We start from the raw sequence: 23,446 nt of genomic DNA, 5'->3' as shown, positions 1-23,446 counted from the left end.
AAGATTTATCCATGTTGTTTTATCAGTTGTTTGTTTTGTTTTTTGCTGAGTAATCCATTAATATTCACAGATTGTGTATCCATTTTCTTATTGATGTATATTTGGATTATTTCCAGCTTTTGGCTGTTGTAAATATTCCTGCTATGAACATTTTTAAACAACTCTGTGTGTACTACATGTATTTTCATTTTTCTTGTGTAAGTACTTAGTAGTGGTGGAATTGCTTGGGGCAAGTATATGAAACTTTGTAAGAAACTGCCATACAGTTTTCCAAAGTGGTTGTAACATTTTACACTCCTGAAATATATAGAATTCCAGTTGTTTGTATCTCTGCTACCATTTGGTATTATTAATCTTTTATTTCAGTCATTCTATTGAGTGTGAAATAGTATCTCATTGTAGTTGTAATTTGCATTTCTCTCATGACTGATGATACTGATTGTCTTTTTGTGTATTTATTGAGCATTCTTTTATCTTCTTTTGTGAATATCTGTTCAGCTCTTTTACTCCCTTCATGATGGGGTTGTCTTTTTAATTATTGATTTATAGGAGTTCTAAAAACAAGTTGTTTTCCAGTGTATTGGAAATATTGTACTCCAGGTTTTGGCTTATCTTTTCACTTTTTAAACTGTGTCTTTTGAGGAATAGAAGTTTTAAATTTTGACGAAATCCAGTTTTTTGTTTCTCTCCTTTGTGGTAATACCTTTTGTTTTCTAAGAAATCTTTGGGCTGAACGTGATTGCTCACACCTGTTATCCCAGGACTTTTTGGGAGGCCAAGGTGGGCAGTTCACTTAAGCTCAGGAGTTCAAGGTCAGCCTGGGCAACGTGGCGAAATCCCATCTCTACTATAAATACACAAAACTAGCTGTCCATGGTGGTGTATGCCTGTAGTCCCTGCTACTTGGAGGGGCTAAGGTAGAAGAATCACTTGAGTCTGGGAGGTGGAGGTTGCAGTGAGCCAAGATTGTGCCATTGAACTCCAGAGTGAAACCCTGTCTCAGAAAAAGAAAGAAAAAAAGAGAGAGAGAGAGAGAGATCTTTGCCTACCCTAAGATACTAAGATATCTTAACATTTTCTTATTTTTTTCCCAAAAGCTTTATAATTTTAGCTTTCATATTAAGTGTGTAATCTTTCTCAAGTTAATTTTGGGAATTGATGTGAGGAAGAGAGTCAAAGTTTATTTTTCCCTAATATATAAATATTCAACTGTTCCAGGACCAGTTTATTAAAAAGACTTAAACTACCTTAGTGTGTTTATCAATGATTAAGTAAACAATTATGTGTAGACCTATTTCTGGGCTCATTTTCCATTCATCTTTTCATTTATCCTTAATGTCAGTATCATATTGTTTTTATTACTGTGGCTTTTTAGTGAGTCTTGAAATCAAGATACAGTTCCTCACACTTTGTTTCTTTTTTTCGAAGATGGTTTTGGCTATTCTAGGTTGTTTGCTTTTCCATGTAATTTTTAGAATCAGTTTGTCAATTTTTACCCCCCCACCAAAAAAAAAAAAGCCTGGTAGGATTTTAATTAGAATGGTATTAAATCTATAGATAGTTTGGGGAGAATTCATATCTTAACAGTGTTGCCTTTTCTAATTCGTGAACATGAGATATATTTCTATTTAGATCTTTGAATATTTCTCTCATCAGTATTACAGTTTTCATTGTAGAGGTCTTATACATTTTAAAATTCATTTCTAAATGTTTTATGGTTTTTGATGCTAAATTATTTTTTTTTTCCAGTTTTATTTTCCATTTTTTCTTCCCAAAAGACCTGTCGGACAGTTCTTTGTGTGGGACTGTTCCCATACTTTGCAGAGAGCCCATCATTCCTGTCCCTCTACCACTAAATAACAGTAGTGTTGTCCAGTCATTGTGGCAGCAGTAACTCCCTGGACATATCCAGATGTCACCTGGTAGAGGGTGGGGGAGGGACTAATGCCAACTTTGTAGAGAATCATTGTATTGAGGAAATGACCCCATTGTAGTGGAGGGCCATCCTGACCTTGAAGTCTGAGTCAGCCCTGAGGTTTTTTGCCATTTTAGAAATACATTACAATTCGGGGTTTCTAGATTTGGGCAGAGCATTACCACAGCCTTACATACAGACTTACCACCATTTTTTGTCTACTTTTGTTTTGTTTTAATTAAAAAAAAATAGAGACAAGGGTCTCACTATGTTGATCAGGCTGGTCTTGAACTCCTGGCCTCAAGCAGTCCTCTCATGGCCTCCCAAAGTGCTGGGATTACAGACATGAGCCACTGCACCCGGCCCTTACCACCTTTTGAAAACTTCTATTATTTAGCACCATTTTAAAGGAGATGAAAATATATATGTTTGTAGATAACATTGCATGGAATAGTGGTAAGAAAGAGTCCTGGTGGCCGGGCGTGGTGGCTCATGCCTGTAATTCCAGCAGTTTGGGAGGCTGAGGCAGGCGGATCAGGAGGTCAAGAGATTGAGACCATCCTGGCCAACATGGTGAAACCCTCGTCTCTACTAGAAAAATACAAAAATTAGCTGGGCTTGGTGGTGTGCGCCTGTAGTCCCAGCTACTCGGGAGGCTGAGGCAGGAGAATTGCTTGAACACAGGAGGTGAAGGTCGCAGTGAGCCAAGGTCACTGTACTCCAGCCTGCAAGACTCTGTCTCAAAAACAAAAACAAAAACAAATAGGCCGGGCGCGGTGGCTCACGCCTATAATCCCAGCACTTTGGGAGGCCGAGGTGGGTGGATCACGAGGTCAAGAGATCAAGAGATCAAGACCCTCCTGGTCAACAAGGTGAAACCCGGCTCTACTAAAAATACAAAAATTAGCTGGGCATGGTGGTGAGCGCCTATAGTCCCAGCCACTCGCGAGGCTGAGGCAGGAGAATTGCTTGAACCCAGAAGGCGGAGGTTGCAGTGAGCCAAGATCGTGCCATTGCACTCCAGTCTGGGTAACAACAGCAAAACTTCGTCTCAAAAAAAAAAAGCGTCCTAGTAACAAGAAAACCTTATATGGGGGCGTCATTTTTTAATGAAACTGCTACTTCAAAGTAAAAATAAAAGAATCATAAAATTTTGAAATGTGAGGCATTACTTTTTTCTTTTACACATAGGACATATTTTTTATCTCTTCAAAAAAGTTGGGTGCTATAGCCTTTGCTTTCTAACCAGCTTTCTGGTATTAATTCTTAGTCCTGTATGCCCTGGAAATTTTTTATATTACTACATTATTTGGCACATGGGAGGTAGTCATAAAATATTTTGAGAAGTGAAAAGTGGCTATTGACTATTCTTTTTACTGTCTTTCCCTTTGGTTCTAATTAGCTGCTTCAAGTGATTTGTATCAGGAAGATAGCATTGTGTGTGTAATAGTCACTGCGTTAAAATAGTTTAGCATCATAGAATCAACATTTGACCATTTCTTTAAGGCACAACAGCAACGCCATGAAAGAGACTTGGCCCTCTTGAAACTGAAGGCTGAACAAGAGGCTCTGGAGAGTCAGAGACAATTAGAAGAAACTCGAAACAAAGCAGCTCAGGTAACTTATTTTGTAGCAGGTTCTTGTTTTTAAAACCTAAATTTGTATCTTAGAAATTACCTTAGCATTCTTTTAATTATATAGGAGAAAAAAATATATATAAATAATAAAGTTTTAGTACTTTTTATGGGATAATTCCATGTCATTCGATTTTTGTTGCCACCTTGTGAAATAAATTGTCAAGACTTATTTCTAGTTTAGGGAAGTGGCAACTGAGGTATATTGTATTTACTTATTCACAAATACAGTAACTTGTGAACAGTGGAGTTAAGACTTAAACCGTGGGCCAGGTGTAGTGGCTCACACCTGTAATCCCAGCACTTTGGGAGGCCAAGGCAGGCAGATCACCTGAGGTTGGGAGTTTAAGATCAGCCTGATGAACATGTAGAAACCCCATCTCTACTAAAAATACAAAAAATTAGCCAGGCATGGTGGTGCATGCCTGTAAACCCAGCTTCTCAGGCAGCTGAGGAAGGAGAATTGCTTGAACCTGGGAGACAGTGGTTGCAGTGAGCCGAGATTGCACCATTGCACTCCAGGCCTGGGCAATGAGAGCAAAACTCTTGTCTAAAAAAAAAAACAAAAAAACTATGAAATCCAGATTGTAATAAAGTGTTTTTTTTTTAACTACAAATGAGGCATTTGATCCATGAAATAAATTTATAAATTAAAATTAATTTGGGTCAAGAGGAGACTAAAACACAACTTCTTTTTTAACCCCGTTTTATGTAAAGGTCCATGCAGAATCATTACAGCAGGTAGTTAAATCACAACGGGAAGTAACTGAAGTCCTACAGGCAGCAACGTGTAAAATAGCAGCTCAGCAGTCAGAGACTGCTCGCCTCACCACAGATGCAGCACGCCAAATATGTGAGGTGGGTGCCCTTGAGAGCCATTATCTTTTTAGTCAATCTGTGTAACTTTGGTCTTACCAGTAATGTGTTTCTAAAATCTTACTAAATGCATACTTGGAATTAGTGACTTTTAGTGGGGGCCATACCTTATTGAAATAAGAGGCACCATTGATTGGAGTGTGTTGTACATGTGAATGTTATAGAGACAGAAAAAAGACAAAGAGCTCTAAATTTCTGCCCTCTGATAAGCTTTTTAGAAACATATCAACTCTATTGATGTGTAATTTATAAACAATAAAATGTACCCATTTTAAGTATGCAGTTGGTGAGTTTTCTTTCTCACTCACACGCACTCACACACACATGTATCTCCTTATAACCATCACTCCTCTCACACACACACGTATCTCCCTATAACCACCGACAGACACACACAAGTTTGTGCGCGCACACACATATCTCCATATAATCATCACCACAATGCAGAACATGTTTCTGTTGCTTCAAAACTTTTCCTCATGTTTCTTTGCAACCAGTCCCTAATCTCAGTCCTGGGGAACTACAGATCTGCTTTGTGTGAAGATGTTTCATTTTTACCCAGAATGATATTAATTATTGCCTTTTCTTTCCTGTAACAGGGGTATAGCCAGAAGTAGTTTTATTGCTGTCTCTGCATAGGATATCACAATTCATAATTGATAGAGTTTCACTTTATTTTAGCAGTTGTCATTTTTTAAACCAAAAGTTAGTACTATTTGTGAAATGACTTAGTTTCTGGAAATCCATGAACCTACTGTATGTTGGGTACTGTGGAGTTGTACATGTAAGTATAAAATTGAATCTTCTTTCTCAAGAAAATTTTAATGTAGACAACATTAACAAAGATATCAAAATACTCTTAGACATTAGAAAAGGAATAGCTCAAAGTAGTGCTTGAATGAATATTGAATGAATACTACCTGCAGCACTTGCAGGGGTGTTAAAGAGTAGGGAAAAAGTACTTCACCTATTGGTCAGCAAAGAGTTAGAAAGGAAGTAGCAATTAAATCGATTCTTGAAGGAAGATTTCGTTTTTGGGTTGTTACTGCTTATCATATGCTTGAAGGTTTTCTGTCTAATTCATAAATTGTTATAGCTAGGTGAAACCTTAGAAATTATATAGTCCACTTCTGTTTTTATAAGATGAAGCTGTTGAGACTAAATGATTTGTCCACAGTAATTCATCTATCAGTGGCATTAAGCCTGCTCTCAAGTCAGTGATCTTTCTTTCCAGGACACTATGCTTCTCAATTCTGTGACCTTATCTTTTTATATATTTGTTTTTCTTGTGTGTGTTCATATTTAGATGGCAGAGTTGACTAGAACTCATATCTCAGATGCTGTCACGGCTTCCGGAGCTCCTCTTGCAGTACTGTATGACCACCAACGGCAACACCTTCCAGACTTCATGAAACAACTGAGGACCAGAACTGAAACAGATAGGTTAATATTCATTCAGTCAGCAAACATATAATGAGTATCTGTTAGGTTAATATTCATTCAGTAGGGCCGGGTGCAGTGGCTCACGCCTGTAATCCCAGAACTTTGGGAGGCCGAGGCTGGTGGATCATGAGGTCAAGCAAGAGATCAAGACCGTCCTGGCCAACATAGTGAAACCCCGTCTCTACTAAAATATAAAAAATTAGCTGGGCATGGTGGCGCATGTCTGTATTCCCAGCTGCTTGGGAGGCTGAGGCAGGAGAATTGCTTGAACCCGGGAGGTAGAGGTTGCAGTGAGCGGAGATCGTGCCACTGCACTCCAGCCTGGCGCCGGGCGACAGAATGAGACTCTCTCAAAAAAAAAAAAAAAAAAATTCGTTCAGTAAACATGTAAGGAATATTTGTTGTAATAGCACTACTATTGGTTGGGAATAGTTATGGGCATAGTCTAGTAGAGAAGATAAACATTATTCAGATATTCAGTTAAGTAAATGAATACTTATACACTGATTTAAGTGTTATGAAAGGAGCTGGGCGCAGTATCTCACGCCTATAATCCCAGCACTTTGGGAGGCTGAGGCAGGTGGATCACAAGGTCAGGAGATTGAGACCATCCTGGCCAACATGGTGAAACCCCCATCTCTACTAAAAATACAAAAATTAGCTGGTGTGGTGGCGCGTGCCTGTAATCCCAGCTGCTCGGGAGGCTGAGGTAGGAGCATTGTTTGAGAGGTCAAGGCTTCACTGAGCTGTCATCAGGCCACTATACTCCAGCCTGGTGGCAGAGTAAGACCCTGTCTCAACAACAACAAAAAATACTATTTAATGACAGACATCAAAATCCCGTGGCAGCCAGGTGCAGTGGCTCATGCTTGTAATCCTAGCACTTTGGGAGGCTGATGCAGGTGGATCACGAAATCAGGAGTTCAGGATCAGCCTGGCCAAGGTGGTGAAACTCATCTCTACTGAAAATACCAAAAAATTAGGGAGGCGTGGTGGTGTGTGCCTGTAATCCCAAACTACTTGGGAGACTGAGGCAGGAGAATCACTTGAACCCAGGAGTCAGAGGTTGCAGTGAACCAGGGAGTTGGAGGTTGCAATGAGCTGAGATCACGCCACTGTACTCCAGCCTGGTGACAGAGTAAGACTTGGTCTCAAAAAAAAAAGAAAGGAATACATGTCTCAGAGATATGTAACATAGGAATTTTAATAGCCTAGGGGTGCCAGCAGGTCAGAGAAGGCTCTCCTGAGGAAATAAAGCTTGTGGTGAGATCTAATGGATGAGGAGTTAGTAATGTAAAGGACCGTTGTGGCTGGAGGCAGAGAGCAAAGAAAATGGTATGAGATGATGCAGGGATCAGATCATGGTATAGGACCTTGCACACTTAGGATTTTGAAGTTTATTCTAAGAGCAATGAAGCCATTAAAGAGATTATTATTGGCAGGATTGGGTGACATTACCATATTTCAGTGTGTTTTTCTTAATCATATTCGACTGTCTCCAATTCATAGATTTTAAGTCTCTGTTTACATTCATTGACACTAGGAGTGATTTCGTGTTTACTTCCTTAAAAAAACAAGATATTCTAAAATGTGGTGTAAGTTATTTTATAATAACTATTCATTCAACATTTTATCTCATACTACTGTTAAGCAATACTTAAAATCTTTCTGTTATTAGAGACTTTGAATGTTTAATCAGTTTTTAATTTTATTTATAGGAAAAGTCCATCTGTTTCACTCCCTCAGAGTAAAGAAGGAACCCTTGACTCAAAGCATCAGAAGTATTCCCCTTCATATGATAGTTATTCTGAGTCTTCAGGATATAGGAATCATGACAGAAGGTGAAGACAATTTGATTTCTTTGTCAGTACCGTTTAGTAAACTCTGATAAATGGCTTAAACATTGTTTTTCTTTGACTTCTTAATTTTGTTTATTTTATTTATTTATTTATTTTTGAGACAGAGTCCCACACTGTTGCCCAGGCTGGTGTGCAGTGGCGCAATCTTGGCTTGCTGCAACCTCCACCTGCCAGGTTCAAGTGATTCTTCTGCCTTAGCCTCCTGAGTAGCTGGGATTACAGCTTCCCGCCACCATGCCCAACTAATTTTTTTGTGTTTTTATTAGAGACGGAGTTTCACTATGTTGTCCAGGCTGGTCTCAAACTCCTGACCTGATGATCTGCCCGTCTCGGCCTCCTAAAGTGCTGGGATTACAGGTGTGAGCGACCACGACCAGCCTATCTTGTTTATTTAAATAAAACAGGGTATGCTCTTCAAAGTGCTGGCTTCCGTAATTAGCCAATTTACAAAATAGTTGGCCCATGTAATAAGCCATTCAACGCATATAGTATTATCCTTATAGGTAAGAAAACTGAGGCTCATGGAGATGTTAAGAAACCCCTTCAAGGTCACATAAATATTGATACCTTAAAGAATTGCACCTTAATTTATCTGCCTTCAAAGGCTATGTTTATTGCACATTTCCTTGCTACCATTCATATTTCCTGATGTTACTAATTTTTATTGTTATAAAAAATATTGAATAAACCAGGCACAGTGGCTCTCACGCCTGTGATTCCAGCACTTTGGGGGGCTGAGGTAGGTGGATCACCTGAGGTCAGGAGTTTGAGACCAGCTTGGCCAACATGGCAAAGCCCCATCTCTACTAAAAATATAAAAATTAGTGGGGTGTGGTGGTGTGTGCCTATAATCTCAGCTACTCAGGAGGCTGAGGCACGAGAATCTCTTGAACTCAGCAGTTGGCGGCTGCATTGAGCTGAGATTGCACCACTGCACTCCAGCCTGGGCGACAGAATGAGACTCCATCTCAAAAGAAAAAAAAATTGAATAGCTTCTCATTGGTAGTTGTTGTGATATTAATGGCTATAGTTTTCAATTATGGTTCCATCCTCAGATTAGAAGATTTTAGAGGTGACTTTTCAGCATTTTTATAGGTAACATACCGACATTGTCAAGTATAGTAAAACCCCAGTTTAAAAAATTAAATCATGAAACTAAAAGACATGAAACTGTGGGAAAAGTACCAAAGGTACCTATTTTGTCTCTGAAACTATGTGACTTTCATTTACACCTTTACTGACAGTTTCACTGACACTTCATGTAGACCATCATCTGGATTACTATGGTGCACTCCTAATACTTGTCCTCATCCTCTAATCTTTCTACACTCTATTCATTAGCCGCATGGTGACCAGAGTGATTTTTCTAAAATTTCTAGCCCTTTTGGCACCTGTTTGAAATCTTCAGTATTCCCTCAGATTATTCAGACTAAGGTCCAAATTATTTAGCCTAGCATAAAAAGTTCCTTTATAATTGAGCCTTTGGTTCATCTCTAACCCCATTTCTGGGCATTTCCCCTCTTACTATACTCCATTCATTCTAACTAGTTCCAATTCTCTGTAAGAACCATGCTCTCTGTCTTCTGTGCCATTGCCTTTGATCTACGTTTTTTCTAGGCCACCCCCCACCTCATTTCATTTAGTTTACTGTTACTTACCTTTCAAGAATTAGTGTTACCCCTCATCTGCTCAAACTCTCACTTCAGTTGTCCGACAGCACTGTGAGTATAGCTATGACAGTCTTGACTGCGCTTTGTATACATTTCTTTGTTGGTCATTTACAGTCTAGACTAGAAGCTCTTTGAGGGCTTCCTTTTCATCACACCAGAAATAAGCTCAGTAACCATTAGCAGTTGCTCCCTATACCCTCCTCTGACAACCACTGATCTACTTTTTTTCTTTTTTGTTTTTTTGAGACGAAATCTTGCTCTGTTGCCAAGCTGGAGTGCAGTGGCACGATCTTGGCTTACTGCAAAATTCTGACTCCCTGGTTCAAGCGATTTTCCTGCCTCAGCCTCCCACATGCCACCATGCCCAGCTAGTTTTTTTTTTTTTTTTTGTATTTTTAGTAGAGACAGGGGTTTCACCCATCTCTACTAAAAATATGTTGGCCAGAATGACTTCAATCTTCTGACCTCATGATTCTCCCACCTCAGCCTCCCAAAGTGCTAGGATTACAGGCGTGAGCCACCACGCCCGGCCTGATCTATTTTCTATCTCCATTCTCTGTGGATTTGCCTGTTCTGGATTTTTTATGTAAATGGCATCATTACAATATGTAGCCCTTTGTGACTGACTTTTTTCACTTAGCATGATGTTTTCAGGTCTCGTGCATGTATAGCATGTATTACTACTTTGTTTATATGGCCAAAAAATATTCCATCTCATGGATATCCCACTTATTATTTATCCTTCATCAGTTGGTGGACATTTGGGTTGTTTCCACTTTTTGACCATTGTAAGTAATGCTGCTGTGAACATTCACATACAAGCTTTTGTGTGGATATGTTTTCATTTCTCTTGAGTATATACTTAGGAATGGAGTTGCTGGGTTATGTATGGTAGCTCTATGTTTAACTTTTTGAAGAAATGCAAAACTGTTTTCCAAAGCAACTGCAGCATGTTATACCATTTTCCCACCACGAGTGTAAATTTTTTCTACAGTCCTCACCAATATTTGTTGTGTTTTTTTGTTATAGCCCTCTTAGTGGGAACCATGCATGCTTGGATGACCAGAACTTAGCAAAGTACCTAGCACATAATAGACAATCTACTATAAGTTTACTGAGTGAATGATTAACACATAACTACTAATTGGCAGAACTGGGATTGAACTCCATGTCCTTCTGACTCATGTTCCCTTCTTGTGTGCTGCATTACATCTTTTACCTTATTGCTTTATTAGAAAATTTATCTTTCAAAAACTTCTTAAACCAAACAATTGCTTTACATTCTGATAAGTACTGTCATAGAAATATATGCACACACACAAAAAACCAGTATGAACACAGGGACAGAAGTGACCAAACCTTCCTTGAGAGTTGGGGTGGGGTCCGTGCAGTCTTCTCAGAATTAACACTTTAACTAAGTCTTGAATTCCATAGGTCGTTAAGCAGACAGGGCAGCAGGGGCATTTTGGAAGAGGAAATAAGCATGTGCAGAGGATCCTAAATATATTAGGAACCTATCACCTGGCTCGTGTAGTAAATGAATAAACCAAGAAATGTAAGAAGGAGAAAGGAAGACACTTGGGGGAATATATGGTTTGTTGGCTGAGGAGTAGCCAAAAACATAAGTTCCCATGGCATTCCTTGAAGCTTAAAATCAGGGGAAGGGCAAAGCAAAGATAGTGATACAAATTTGAGGCTCACTCGAAATGATAGTAGTTGAAGGTGTAGTTAAGATTGCCCAAGGAGAATATGTAGTATAAAAGAGAAAGAGGGCTGGCGCAATGGCTCACATCTATAAGCCCAGCACTTTGGGAGGCTGAGGCAGGTGGATCATCAGAGGTTCGGAGTTTGAAATCAGCCTGGCTAACATGGTGAAACCCTGTCTCTACTAAAAATACAAAAAAAAATTTAGCTGGGTGTGGTGGCACATGCCTGTAATCCCAGCTACTTGGGAGGCGGAGTCAGCAGAATTGTGTAAACGTGGGAAGTGAAGGTTTCAGTGAGCCAAGATATGGCACTGCACTCCATCCTGGGCAACAGAGTGAGACTCCTTCTCAAAACAAACAACCAAAAAATAATAATAGAGTGTGCACGCAAGTGAAGGACCAAAACAAAACCATCAATTTAAGGAAAGACAGAAAAATTTAAAGCAAATGAAAGAAACAAGGAAAGCTTGTTAGGGAGGTGGGAAGAGAAGCAGGTGAGAGTAAAATCATAGGACATAAGAAAGGAGAGCTCTTTTATTTAACATTTAATATTTCAAGCTTACAGAAAAGTAACAAGAATAAATATCTTTCATCCAGATTATCCTAACCTTTTACATTTTATTTAGCAAGTAGAACTTTTATAGAAGGGGAGTTATGGTCAATACCATCTAATGTTGCAGAGTGATAAATTATCGATTGGATTTGGCAATTCAAAGTATAGATAGAGCTTATTCAGAACAGTTTTAGTAGAGCAGTTGGGATGGAAGCAGATTGTGATAAATCATGATGTTAATGAAAAGTGAGGAAGTGGAAACAGTGAGTAGTAGTTCCCTTTCCCAGAAGTTTGATTTTGAAATGAAAGGAAAAAAGGGAGTGATAATCTAATAACATTGCCTATTATGATTATTTAAAAGTGAAATTTTCCTCCCTCCTACTCATCTTTCTCATCTTTTCTAAAATATTTTCAGATTTAGGTTACTTAGCTTTTTCTGTTTTATATTACATCTTGCTTCATTTTTATCTTGATTGTAAAGCACAGTCATTTGGCCAAATAAGTTTCCTTTGAAACTATAATCCTTATTCTGTTAATTTTGTTTTTGTTTCCACGTATCCACAAATAGAAGTAGTAGTGGTAGCAGCCGCCAAGAAAGTCCTTCAGTTCCATCTTGTAAGGAAAATGAGAAGAAACTTAATGGTGAAAAAATGGAGAGTTCCATTGATGAACAGGTTCAGACTGCTGCAGATGATTCTCTACGAAGTGATAGCGTTCCATCTCTTCCTGATGAAAAAGGTAACTTTCTTTGCAAATAAATGTATAATCATTTGTTCAGAAACTGGAGGAAAGATGATCCGTGTTATAAAGTGGCAAATAAGCTGGATGCGGTGGCTCATGCCTGTAATTCCAGCACTTGGGAGGATTGCTTCAGCCCAGGAGTTTGAAACCAGCCAGGAAAACATAAGGAGACCCCTGTCTCTACAAAAAAAATTAAAAATTTACCAGACTTGGTGACACAGCCTATGGTCCTAGTACGTTGGAGGCTGAGATGGGAGGATCACTTGAGCCTAGGAGATCAAGGCTACAGTGAGCTATGACTGGGCCTTAGCATTCCAGCTTGGGTGACAGAGCAAGACCCTGTCTCAAAAAAAAAATTAAATAAGTAAAAAAGTGGCAAACAACTTGACTGAAATGCTGTTTAGTGTTTTGGAATATAGACATTAAAAGTGATGTACTTGGATATTTAGCTGAGGAGATTCCTAACTTTATCTCATTAATATTTACTAAACTTTATCTCATTAATAATACAGTGTTTCTAATTAAAGCACTGATGACAAATTTAATTATTGATAATATTTGTAAGCCTTAGAAGGAAACAGTAACCATGTGTGACTTGTTTGTGCCATATCTCAAGTATTTGTCATGGTGCTTGGCTTCTAATAACAGTGAATAAATAATTGTCAGGTGACTATTTTGAAACATTATAAACAGTGACTTACTTTATTTAACTTCTTTAAACAATATTAAGTTACTTGCCCAGTGCTTCACTTGACTAGCAAAAAAACAACAAAAAAATATCACTTGGATTACTGCTACTTCTGACCATGATGGAACAACAGGGACCAGATTTACTTACCCTCTTTTTCTATTTTTTGTTTTGAGACAGAGTCTTGCTCTGTCATCCGGGCTGGAGTGGAGTGGTGCGATCTTAGCTCACTGCAAACCTCCACAAAGTGATTCTCTGGCCTCAGCCTCCTGAGTAGCTGGGATTACAGGTGTATGCCACCACGCCCAGCTAATTTTTTATTTTTAGTAGAGATGGGGCTTTACCATGTTGATCAGGCTGGTCTCCAACTCTTGACCTCATGATCTGCCCGCTTCGGCCTTCCAAAGTGCTGGGATTACAGGTGTGAGCTATAGCACCCAGCCTACTTACCCTCTTAAAGCAAGTAAAATGTCAGGCAAAACATGAAATAACTATTTTCAAGACAATGGGCATCAGTCAGTGAATTGTGTTGATTCATGAGAGACTAGAAACAAATGAGTGTTACAGTTCTACCAGTTTACTGCCTAGAGAGTTTCCAGACTGCAGAGCATGGAGCCCAGTCATCTTCTTGAGTTGAGGAAATGGAGTTAGGAATCTGAAGAAGCCAAGACAGCTAGAATTCACAGGCAGCTACTATCCAAATAAACTGAACCCTTAAAAAACTCACATGTAGAAGAAAACATAAATCTAGGTGACGTTCAGTTTGATGATGACTTCTTAGATATGTAAGAAGGTATGATCCGAGAAAGAAAAAACTGATGAATTGTGCTTTATCAGAATTTAAAAACTTCTACTCTGTGAAAGACATTGTGAAGGGAATGAAAAGATAAGCCACAGATTGGGAGAAAATATTTGCACGTCATATATTTGATAAAGGATTTATATCTAGAATATATAAAGAACTCTTAAAACTCAGTAATAGAAGGCTGGGTGCAGTGGCTCATGCAGAAAAAAAAACCTTCAGTAATAGGGAAAAACAACTCCATTTTTAAAATGTACTGAAGATCTAAACAGATACTTCATTGAAGCAAATATGCAGATGGCACATAGGCACAGGAAAAGGTCTTCAGCATCATATGTCATTAGAGAAATGAAAATTAAAATCACAGGATACAGTAACACACTTATTAGAATGGCCATTAGAAAAACTGACAATAACAAATTGGTGGCAAGGATGCAGAGCAACAGGAGCTTGCATACATTATTGGTGAGAATGCAAAATTATATGGTCACTGTGGAAGATAGTTTCGTAGCATCTCATAAGACTTAACTGTACAATCCAGCAATCACATGCCTGGGTATTTACCAAGTGATTTGAAAACGTATGTCTACATGAAAACCTATACACTTATATTCATAGCAGCATATTCATAATTGTTAAGAAGTAGAAGCAACCAAGATGTCCTTTATTTGGGGAATGGATAAATGAACTGGTGCATCCGTATAATGAAATACTATTCAGCTATTAAAGGGAATAATCTTTTGGTTCATGCAACTACATGGATGAATTTTAAATGAATTTTACTAAGTGAAAAAGCAGACCCAAAAAGTCTATGTATTATAATATGATTCAGTTTATATGACATTCTATATAAGACACAAGTAAAGAGATGGAAAACAAATGATTTCTAGGCATTAGGGGGAAGAGGAAGTAGTTGACTGCAAAGAAGATGCATGGAGGTATGTTTACTGTTACATGGAGTATTTGATCTGTATGTATGTATGTATGTATGTTCTGTATGATGATATGTATTTGTCCAAACCTTGGAACTGTGTATCACAATGAGTGAATTTTAATATCTGTCAACTAATCATGCATACACATACATTAGTCAGGATGCTGGGAGATCTCAAAATGGATTGTAGCCCATGATAAGTGAATCTAAGTATTACAGATATATGGCATAACAATATTGAAGGGGTTGGGGGGAAAAAGAGCTGACCTAAGTAACTTTGGAAAATGATGTCTTGCGTGGAAACTATTAATATAAGCCTAATACAAAAGGAACAGTACATAAACCTATACCCTAGTTGGATATAGGTTTTCACAGGGGTACAGGTTACCAGTTCTTTACATATATATTGGGGTTGAACAAATAAATAAATGAGTGTTGGATGGCGGGAGCCAGGTTTCTCAGTGTTGGAAGGGAAGATACACAAGAAAGGACTAGAATCAACTTTGTTACTGGATCAGAGACCTAAGTATGAATTCATGTTTAGCTGGCTGACTGGATACAAAAGCAATTGTAATTGTGTGTGAGTATGTACACACACATGTATACATGGATTAGTGTACATCCATATATTGCCTAGTTCTGTTCATTGAGCAAGTGCAGAAGTAGTGATATACCCGTAGTAGCAAGGACAACTAGTGCCTACAAATTCATTCATTCATTCTTTTTTTTTTCTTTTAAAGAAATGAGGGTCTTGTACTGTCACCCAGGCTGGTCACCCAGCTCGTGGCCTCAAGGGATCCTTCCACCATGGCATCCCAAAATGCTGGGATTACAGGTGTGAGCCACTGTGCCTGGCCCCTAGACTCTAGTTTCTAAATATCATTATTGAATACAATAAATAAGAGCTCTTTGGAGAAATGGCTGATTCTAGGGCTGTAGGAAAAATACAAGATGAGCCTGGAGTATCTTGTCCCAGAAAGTGAAGAAGTATTCAATAACAAAAAAGATGCAGGGCCATGTCAAAGGCACACAGGAACCAACCTGAAAGAGCTGTCATATTCTAATTAAGCTTGGAATTAATGAGTTTTTATAAAAGATATTTTTACTTGCATGTCTTTGATAGCAATATTAAACTTGTTTTCACTTCTACTGTTTATATTTCCTTTGTAAAGCATTTGATCTGACCTTTTCTCGTTTTTCTATAGGTGCATTAGTGGTTTTCTAATTGATTTATAAGAGCTCTCTAAATTTTTTGCAACATTAATCTTTATAGTTCTTATCCTAGTATTTCTAGGTATTATTAGAGGTTTTTTTTTTTCGTGTTTGTAAGGCAAATAAATTTTGTTTATTATTTCATGTCTACTAGTGATGAGTTTTATGAATTTATGTTGGCTTGTCCCATAAAGAGACAAAGGGGTACTAATTGAATTCCTACTGAGAATAGTTATGATAAAATCTACTTTCTCCATATTCTTTTAGACTCGACTTCTATTGCAACAGAATATTCTCTGAAATTTGATGAATCCATGACAGAAGATGAAATAGAAGAACAATCATTTCGATCATTACTGCCTTCAGAGAGTCACCGCAGATTTAACATGGAAAAGAGAAGAGGTCATCATGATGACTCTGATGAAGAAGCTTCTCCAGAAAAGACTACATTGTCTTCTGCCAAGGTGGGTTTCACTTTATCTGTGGAGGTAAATGGTTGTGGATATGTTCTCTCAAAGATAAGAGAAAACATTTTGTACTTGACTCATTTGTCAGCTACTAGAATGATTTTTGTCAGATATCAATTTTATGTTATAGTTTTCCGATAAAATCTGGCCTCACTTTCCTCACAAAGTATAATACAAACTTATTTTTTGGAATGAATATAAGGCCTTTGAGGATCTGAGCCATTATTATCTCGCTAGCTTTTTTACTTGCGTCATACTTCTCATACTTAATCCATTTAGAAATTTACATTAATTCTTCTTCCTAAATTGTATGCCTCTTGGTTAACAGGAACAAATTCTTACCCCACTTTGTATCCCTGGTACAGTTAATGGGCTTGCAGTAGTTTATTAAAATTTTATTGGCCAAATAAATTAGCAAGTGAATGTTAATCTGCCTCATGTGACTTTTTAAAGACTGTTTTCTTACATTGTTGGCAACCTTGTTAAATACATAGTTTGTTTTTTGTAAATGCATACCACTTTTAATGAAGTTACGTACCAAAAGGTTTAGATGATGATAAACAAGAAAGTAACCATCTACTTTAGGAACTGAACATGCCATTCTCAGGAGGACAAGATAGCTTTTCTAAATTTACTATGGAGATGGTTCGACAGTATATGAAAGAAGAAGAAATGAGGGCGGCTCACCAGTCTTCACTCCTGCGTCTCCGCGAAAAGGCCTTGAAGGAGAAGACTAAGGCTGAGTTGGCCTGGTTAGAGCATCAAAAAAAGTAAGTTCTTTCAGTGAGCACAGTTCTCACTCATTTCTTCTTTCGTAAAATGGAATGCTTTATATTTTAAGATGTTTTTGTTTCCTCTTTTAATCTGATTTGAGCAACCCAGTTTCTCAAGCTAGAAATATGGCCGTCATATTTGATTTGTATTTCTTTCAAAACCTCCTCTTACCCATATCACATTTTCTTTGCAGTTCTCTTTTATCACTTAACTGACTGTAATGTTATGTTGTCATATGATACAATATTATAAATTTCTTGAAGTCCTTCTATCTTTAGAGGACACAATCTAGCACTTGCATATACCTCAGTAAAATACTTATTAGGATATGAATGGTTATGGCTACATGTAGCAATTACTTTTCACATTTGAAAATGTTAAATTGGTTTGTAGACTTTTTAGTAGTCAAGAATTCTTGACATTATTCAGGTAATGGAAATTTAATCAAATCTTTGTCTCAATTAAAAATATTATTTGCAGACATCTACGAGACAAAGGAGAGGATGACAAAATGCCCCCACTCCGGAAGAAACAGCGTGGTTTGCTTTTAAGGTTGCAGCAAGAAAAGGTATGTTAGGGAAGACACTCCTTTAGGACAGCTTATCATAAGGCAAGTTAGTTTGTGGAATCTATGATTTTGCCTAATTTCTTTTCCTTACTTTTGCCTTAAATGAGATGTAGTTGATACTTACCATTGTTTATGTTCATACTACTATAATTATAGGGGTTGCGTGGTAATCTGTATTTCTCCTAAATTAGGATTGTGTGTCACTGCTAAATTAATAAAATACACAGACAAACTTTCTACCTTCATGTAGTAAGTAAAAGAAAATGCTCTTTTGAAATGCATATTTTAAAAATTAAGATATATGTAAAAGAATCTATTTTGATTAATTTTTAAATTATTGTTTCCCTAGGCTTTCATGACATATTAATTACATATTGGTAAATATTTTGGCTTAGTGGGCTTTGACTTTAGTTTTGAGTTCTGGACAGGCAGCGTGGTGGTGTAGTGGTAAAGAATTCAGGCTCCGGAGTCAAATTTTCTAGGCTCAAATCCCAACTTTACCAGTTGCTGGTTTCATAATCTTGGACAAGTTACTTAACTTCTCTGTGTTTCCTCATCCATAAACTGAAGAAAATAATAATAACATACTTGATAAGATTGTTGTGAGGAATAAGTAAGTTAATACATGAAACTTAGAGCAGACCGTGGCACATAGTAAGTGCTCAATAAATGTTAGTTGCTATTACTTGAATTCCAGCATTGTCACTTGCAACTGTATAATCATGGTCAAAGTTTAAGTAACTCTCTGAGACTTAATTTCCTCATCTGTAGGAGTGGGATTATACTTCATATGGTAGTTGTGTAGATTAAATGAGGTAACATATGTAAAGTGTGTTTCACAGTGCTTGGTCAGCATTCAATAGATTCTAATTGTTTTTTCCATACTAACCTGTTGCCAGGTGCTAGCTACTATGCTGGATGATTTAGGAACCAGCATATCTGATGTATTTACTGGCTTATTACTTAGTTATAAGTTTATCTAAGGAAGCATTACAGATGATAGGAATTTGAATAAATTCTCAATTCTATTTTTTAAAAAATAAGTTGTGTCTTTTTAATCCAAAAAAATTGGTTTTAAAATAAATTAATATTTTTTCTTAGTTAAAAGAAGTAAATAAATTTCTATAATGTTACAGTAGCTTTCTGTTACAAAATAGAATAAAAACAAGATTTATAAATGTATTCCTCATCGTGTGGGGGTTTCTTTTCACTTTCTTGATAATATCCTTTGAAGTATAAAGTTTTTCATTTTGATACATCTAGTATTTTATTGCTTGCCTGCTGATAACACATTTTTTTATTTTATTAGTTTGAAAATGTTTCGCCTTTATTTTTGAAGGACTTTTTTTTTTTTTTTTTTTTTTTAATTTTTTATTTGATTATAGGTTTTGGGGTACATGAGCAGAGCATGCGAGACAGTTGCGTAGGTACACACATGGCAGTGTGCTTTGCTTTGCTTTTCCCCTTCACCCACATTTGGCATTTCTCCCCAGGCTATCCCTCCCCACCTCCCCCTCCCACTGGCCCTCCCCTTTTCCCCCCAATAGACCCCAGTGTTTAGTACTCCCCTTTCTGTGTCCATGTGTTCTCATTTTTCATCACCCACCTATGAGTGAGAATATGCGGTGTTTCATTTTCTGTTCTTGTGTCAGTTTGCTGAGGATGATGTTCTCCAGATTCATCCATGTCCCTACAAACGACACGAACTCATCATTTCTGATTGCTGCATAATATTCCATGGTGTATATGTGCCACATTTTTCCAATCCAGTCTATTATCAATGGGCATTTGGGTTGATTCCAGGTCTTTGCTATTGTAAACAGTGCTGCAATGAACATTCGTGTACATGTGTCCTTATAGTAGAACGATTTATAGTCTTTTGGATATATACCCAGTAATGGGATTGCTGGGTCAAATGGAATTTCTATTTCTAAGGCCTTGAGGAATCGCCACACTGTCTTCCACAATGGTTGAACTAATTTACACTCCCACCAACAGTGTAAAAGTGTTCCTTTTTCTCCACATCCTCTCCAGCATCTGTTGTCTCCAGATTTTTTAATGATCGCCATTCTAACTGGCGTGAGATGGTATCTCAATGTGGTTTTGATTTGCATCTCTCTGATGACCAGTGACGATGAGCATTTTTTCATATGATTGTTGGCCTCATATATGTCTTCTTTCGTAAAGTATCTGTTCATATCCTTTGCCCACTTTTGAATGGGCTTGTCTGTTTTTTTCCTGTAAATCTGCTTGAGTTCTTTGTAAATTCTGGATATCAGCCCTTTGTCAGATGGGTAGACTGCGAAAATTTTTTCCCATTCTGTTGGTTGCCGATCCACTCTAGTGACTGTTTCTTTTGCCGTGCAGAAGCTGTGGAGTTTCATTAGGTCCCATTTGTCTATTTTGGCTTTTGTTGCCAATGCTTTTGGTGTTTTGTTCATGAAGTCCTTGCCTACTCCTATGTCCTGGATAGTTTTGCCTAGATTTCCTTCTAGGGTTTTTATGGTGCCAGGTCTTATGTTTAAGTCTTTAATCCATCTGGAGTTAATTTTAGTGTAAGGTGTCAGGAAGGGGTCCAGTTTCTGCTTTCTGCACATGGCTAGCCAGTTTTCCCAACACCATTTGTTAAACATGGAATCCTTGCCCCATTGCTTGTTTTTGTCAGGTTTATCAAAGATTGTATAGTTGTATGTATGTTGTGTTGCCTCCAGTGCCTCTGTTTTGTTCCATTGGTCTATATCTCTGTTTTGGTACCAGTACCATGCTGTTTTGATTACTGTAGCCTTGTAGTATAGTTTGAAATCCGGTAGTGTGATGCCCCCCGCTGTGTTCTTTTTGCTTAGAATTGACTTGGCTATGCGGGCTCTCTTTTGGTTCCATATGAAGTTCATGGTGGTTTTTTCCAGTTCTGTGAAGAAAGTCAATGGTAGCTTGATGGGGATAGTGTTGATTCTGTAAATTACTTTGGGCAGTATAGCCATTTTCACGATATTAATTCTTCCTAACCATGAACATGGAATGTTTCTCCATCTGTTTGTGTCCTCTCTGATTTCGTTGAGCAGTGGTTTGTAGTTCTCCTTGAAGAGGTCCCTTATGTTCCTTGTGAGTTGTATTCCAAGGTATTTTATTCTTTTTGTAGCAATTGCGAATGGCAGTTCGCTCTTGATTTGGCTTTCTTTAAGTCTGTTATTGGTGTAGATGAATGCTTGTGATTTTTGCACATTGATTTTATATCCTGAGACTTTGCTGAAGTTGTTTATCAGTTTCAGGAGTTTTTGGGCTGAGGCAATGGGGTCTTCTAGGTATACTATCATGTCGTCTGCAAATAGAGACAATTTGGCTTCCACCTTTCCAATTTGAATACCCTTTATTTCTTTTTCTTGCCTGATTGCTCTGGCTAGAACTTCCAGTACTATATTGAATAGGAGTGGTGAGAGAGGGCATCCTTGTCTAGTGCCAGATTTCAAAGGGAATGCTTCCAGTTTTTGCCCATTCAGTATGATATTGGCTGTTGGTTTGTCATAAATAGCTTTTATTACTTTGAGATACGTTCCATCGATACCGAGTTTATTGAGGGTTTTTAGCATAAAGGGCTGTTGAATTTTGTCAAATGCCTTCTCTGCGTCAATTGAGATAATCATGTGGTTTTTGTTTTTGGTTCTGTTTATGTGGTGAATTACGTTGATAGACTTGCGTATGTTGAACCAGCCTTGCATCCCCGGGATGAATCCTACTTGATCATGATGAATAAGTTTTTTGATTTGCTGTTGCAATCGGCTTGCCAATATTTTATTGAAGATTTTTGCATCTATGTTCATCATGGATATTGGCCTGAAGTTTTCTTTTCTCGTTGGGTCTCTGCCGGGTTTTGGTATCAGGATGATGTTGGTCTCATAAAATGATTTGGGAAGGATTCCCTCTTTTTGGATTGTTTGAAATAGTTTTAGAAGGAATGGTACCAGCTCCTCCTTGTGTGTCTGGTAGAATTCTGCTGTGAACCCGTCTGGACCTGGGCTTTTTTTGTGAGGAAAGCTCTTAATTGCTGCCTCGACTTCAGACCTTGTTATTGGTCTATTCATAGTTTCGGCTTCCTCCTGGTTTAGGCTTGGGAGGACACAGGAGTCCAGGAATTTATCCATTTCTTCCAGGTTTACTAGTTTATGTGCATATAGTTGTTTGTAATATTCTCTGGTGATGGTTTGAATTTCTGTGGAATCTGTGGTGATTTCCCCTTTATCATTTTTTATTGCATCTATTTGGTTGTTCTCTCTCTTTTTTTTAATCAATCTGGCTAGTGGTCTGTCTATTTTGTTGATCTTTTCAAAAAACCAGCTCTTGGATTTATTGATTTTTTGAAGGGTTTTTCGTGTCTCAATCTCCTTCAGCTCAGCTCTGATCTTAGTAATTTCTTGTCTTCTGCTGGGTTTTGAGTTTTTTTTGATCTTGCTCCTCTAGCTCTTTCAATTTTGACGATAGGGTGTCAATTTTGGATCTCTCCATTCTCCTCATATGGGCACTTATTGCTATATATTTTCCTCTAGAGACTGCTTTAAATGTGTCCCAGAGGTTCTGGCACGTTGTGTCTTCGTTCTCATTGGTTTTGAAGAACTTCTTTATTTCTGCCTTCATTTCGTTGTTTACCCAGTCAACATTCAAGAGCCAGTTCAGTTTCCATGAAGCTGTGCGGTTCTGGGTCGGTTTCTGAATTCTGAGTTCTAACTTGATTGCAGTATGGTCTGAGAGGCTGTTTGTTATGATTTCAGTTGTTTTGCATTTGTTGAGCAGTGCTTTACTTCCAATTATGTGGTCAATTTTAGAGTAGGTGTGATGTGGTGCTGAGAAGAATGTGTATTCTGTGGATTTGGGGTGGAGAGTTCTGTAAATGTCCACCAGGTTTGCTTGCTCCAGGTCTGAGTTCAAGCCCTGGATATCCTTGTTGATTTTCTGTCTGGTTGATCTGTCTAGTATTGACAGTGGAGTGTTAAAGTCTCCCACTATTATTGTGTGGGAGTCTAAGTCCTTTTGTAAGTCATTAAGAACTTGCCTTATGTATCTGGGTGCTCCTGTGTTGGGTCCATATATGTTTAGGATCGTTAGCTCTTCTTGTTGTATCGATCCTTTTACCATTATGTAATGGCCTTCTTTGTCTCTTTTGATCTTTGTTGCTTTAAAGTCTATTTTATCAGAGATGAGAATTGCAACTCCTGCTTTTTTTTGCTTTCCATTAGCTTGGTAAATCTTCCTCCATCCCTTTATTTTGAGCCTTTGTGTATCCTTGCATGTGAGATGGGTTTCCTGGATACAGCACACTGATGGGTTTTGGATTTTTATCCAATTTGCCAGTCTGTGTCTTTTGATTGGTGCATTTAGTCCATTTACATTTAGGGTTAATATTGTTATGTGTGAATTTGATACTGCCATTTTGATGCTAAGTGGCTGTTTTGCCTGTTGTTGTAGATTCTTCATTATGTTGAAGCTCTTTAGCATTCAGTGTGATTTTGGAATGGCTGGTACTGATTGATCCTTTCTATGTGTAGTGCCTCTTTTAGGAGCTCTTGTAAAGCAGGCCTGGTCGTGACAAAATCTCTGAGTACTTGCTTGTTC

General features: G+C 37.9%; 1 protein-coding gene across 37 annotated transcripts in view; it reads left to right on the top strand.

The window, feature by feature from the left end:
• CEP350 (centrosomal protein 350) overlaps positions 1 to 23,446 on the top strand; it is a 155,825-nt gene that overhangs the window by 71,869 nt on the left and 60,510 nt on the right. For all 37 annotated transcript variants that reach the window (XM_078356183.1, XM_078356184.1, XM_078356181.1 and 34 more), the window contains 8 exons: positions 3,422 to 3,532; positions 4,267 to 4,407; positions 5,732 to 5,868; positions 7,587 to 7,709; positions 12,225 to 12,394; positions 16,301 to 16,497; positions 17,086 to 17,270; positions 17,755 to 17,842. In XM_078356183.1, coding sequence (XP_078212309.1) covers positions 3,422 to 3,532; positions 4,267 to 4,407; positions 5,732 to 5,868; positions 7,587 to 7,709; positions 12,225 to 12,394; positions 16,301 to 16,497; positions 17,086 to 17,270; positions 17,755 to 17,842 — 1,152 coding nt within the window. The remainder of the gene's footprint in view (positions 1 to 3,421; positions 3,533 to 4,266; positions 4,408 to 5,731; positions 5,869 to 7,586; positions 7,710 to 12,224; positions 12,395 to 16,300; positions 16,498 to 17,085; positions 17,271 to 17,754; positions 17,843 to 23,446) is intronic.

This window comes from Callithrix jacchus, chromosome 18 (assembly GCF_049354715.1).
Source record: "Callithrix jacchus isolate 240 chromosome 18, calJac240_pri, whole genome shotgun sequence".
NCBI classification, from domain to species: domain Eukaryota; kingdom Metazoa; phylum Chordata; class Mammalia; order Primates; family Cebidae; genus Callithrix; species Callithrix jacchus.
The sequence above is the reverse complement of the archived record's forward strand: the minus strand, read 5'-3'. Positions and strand labels throughout refer to the sequence as shown.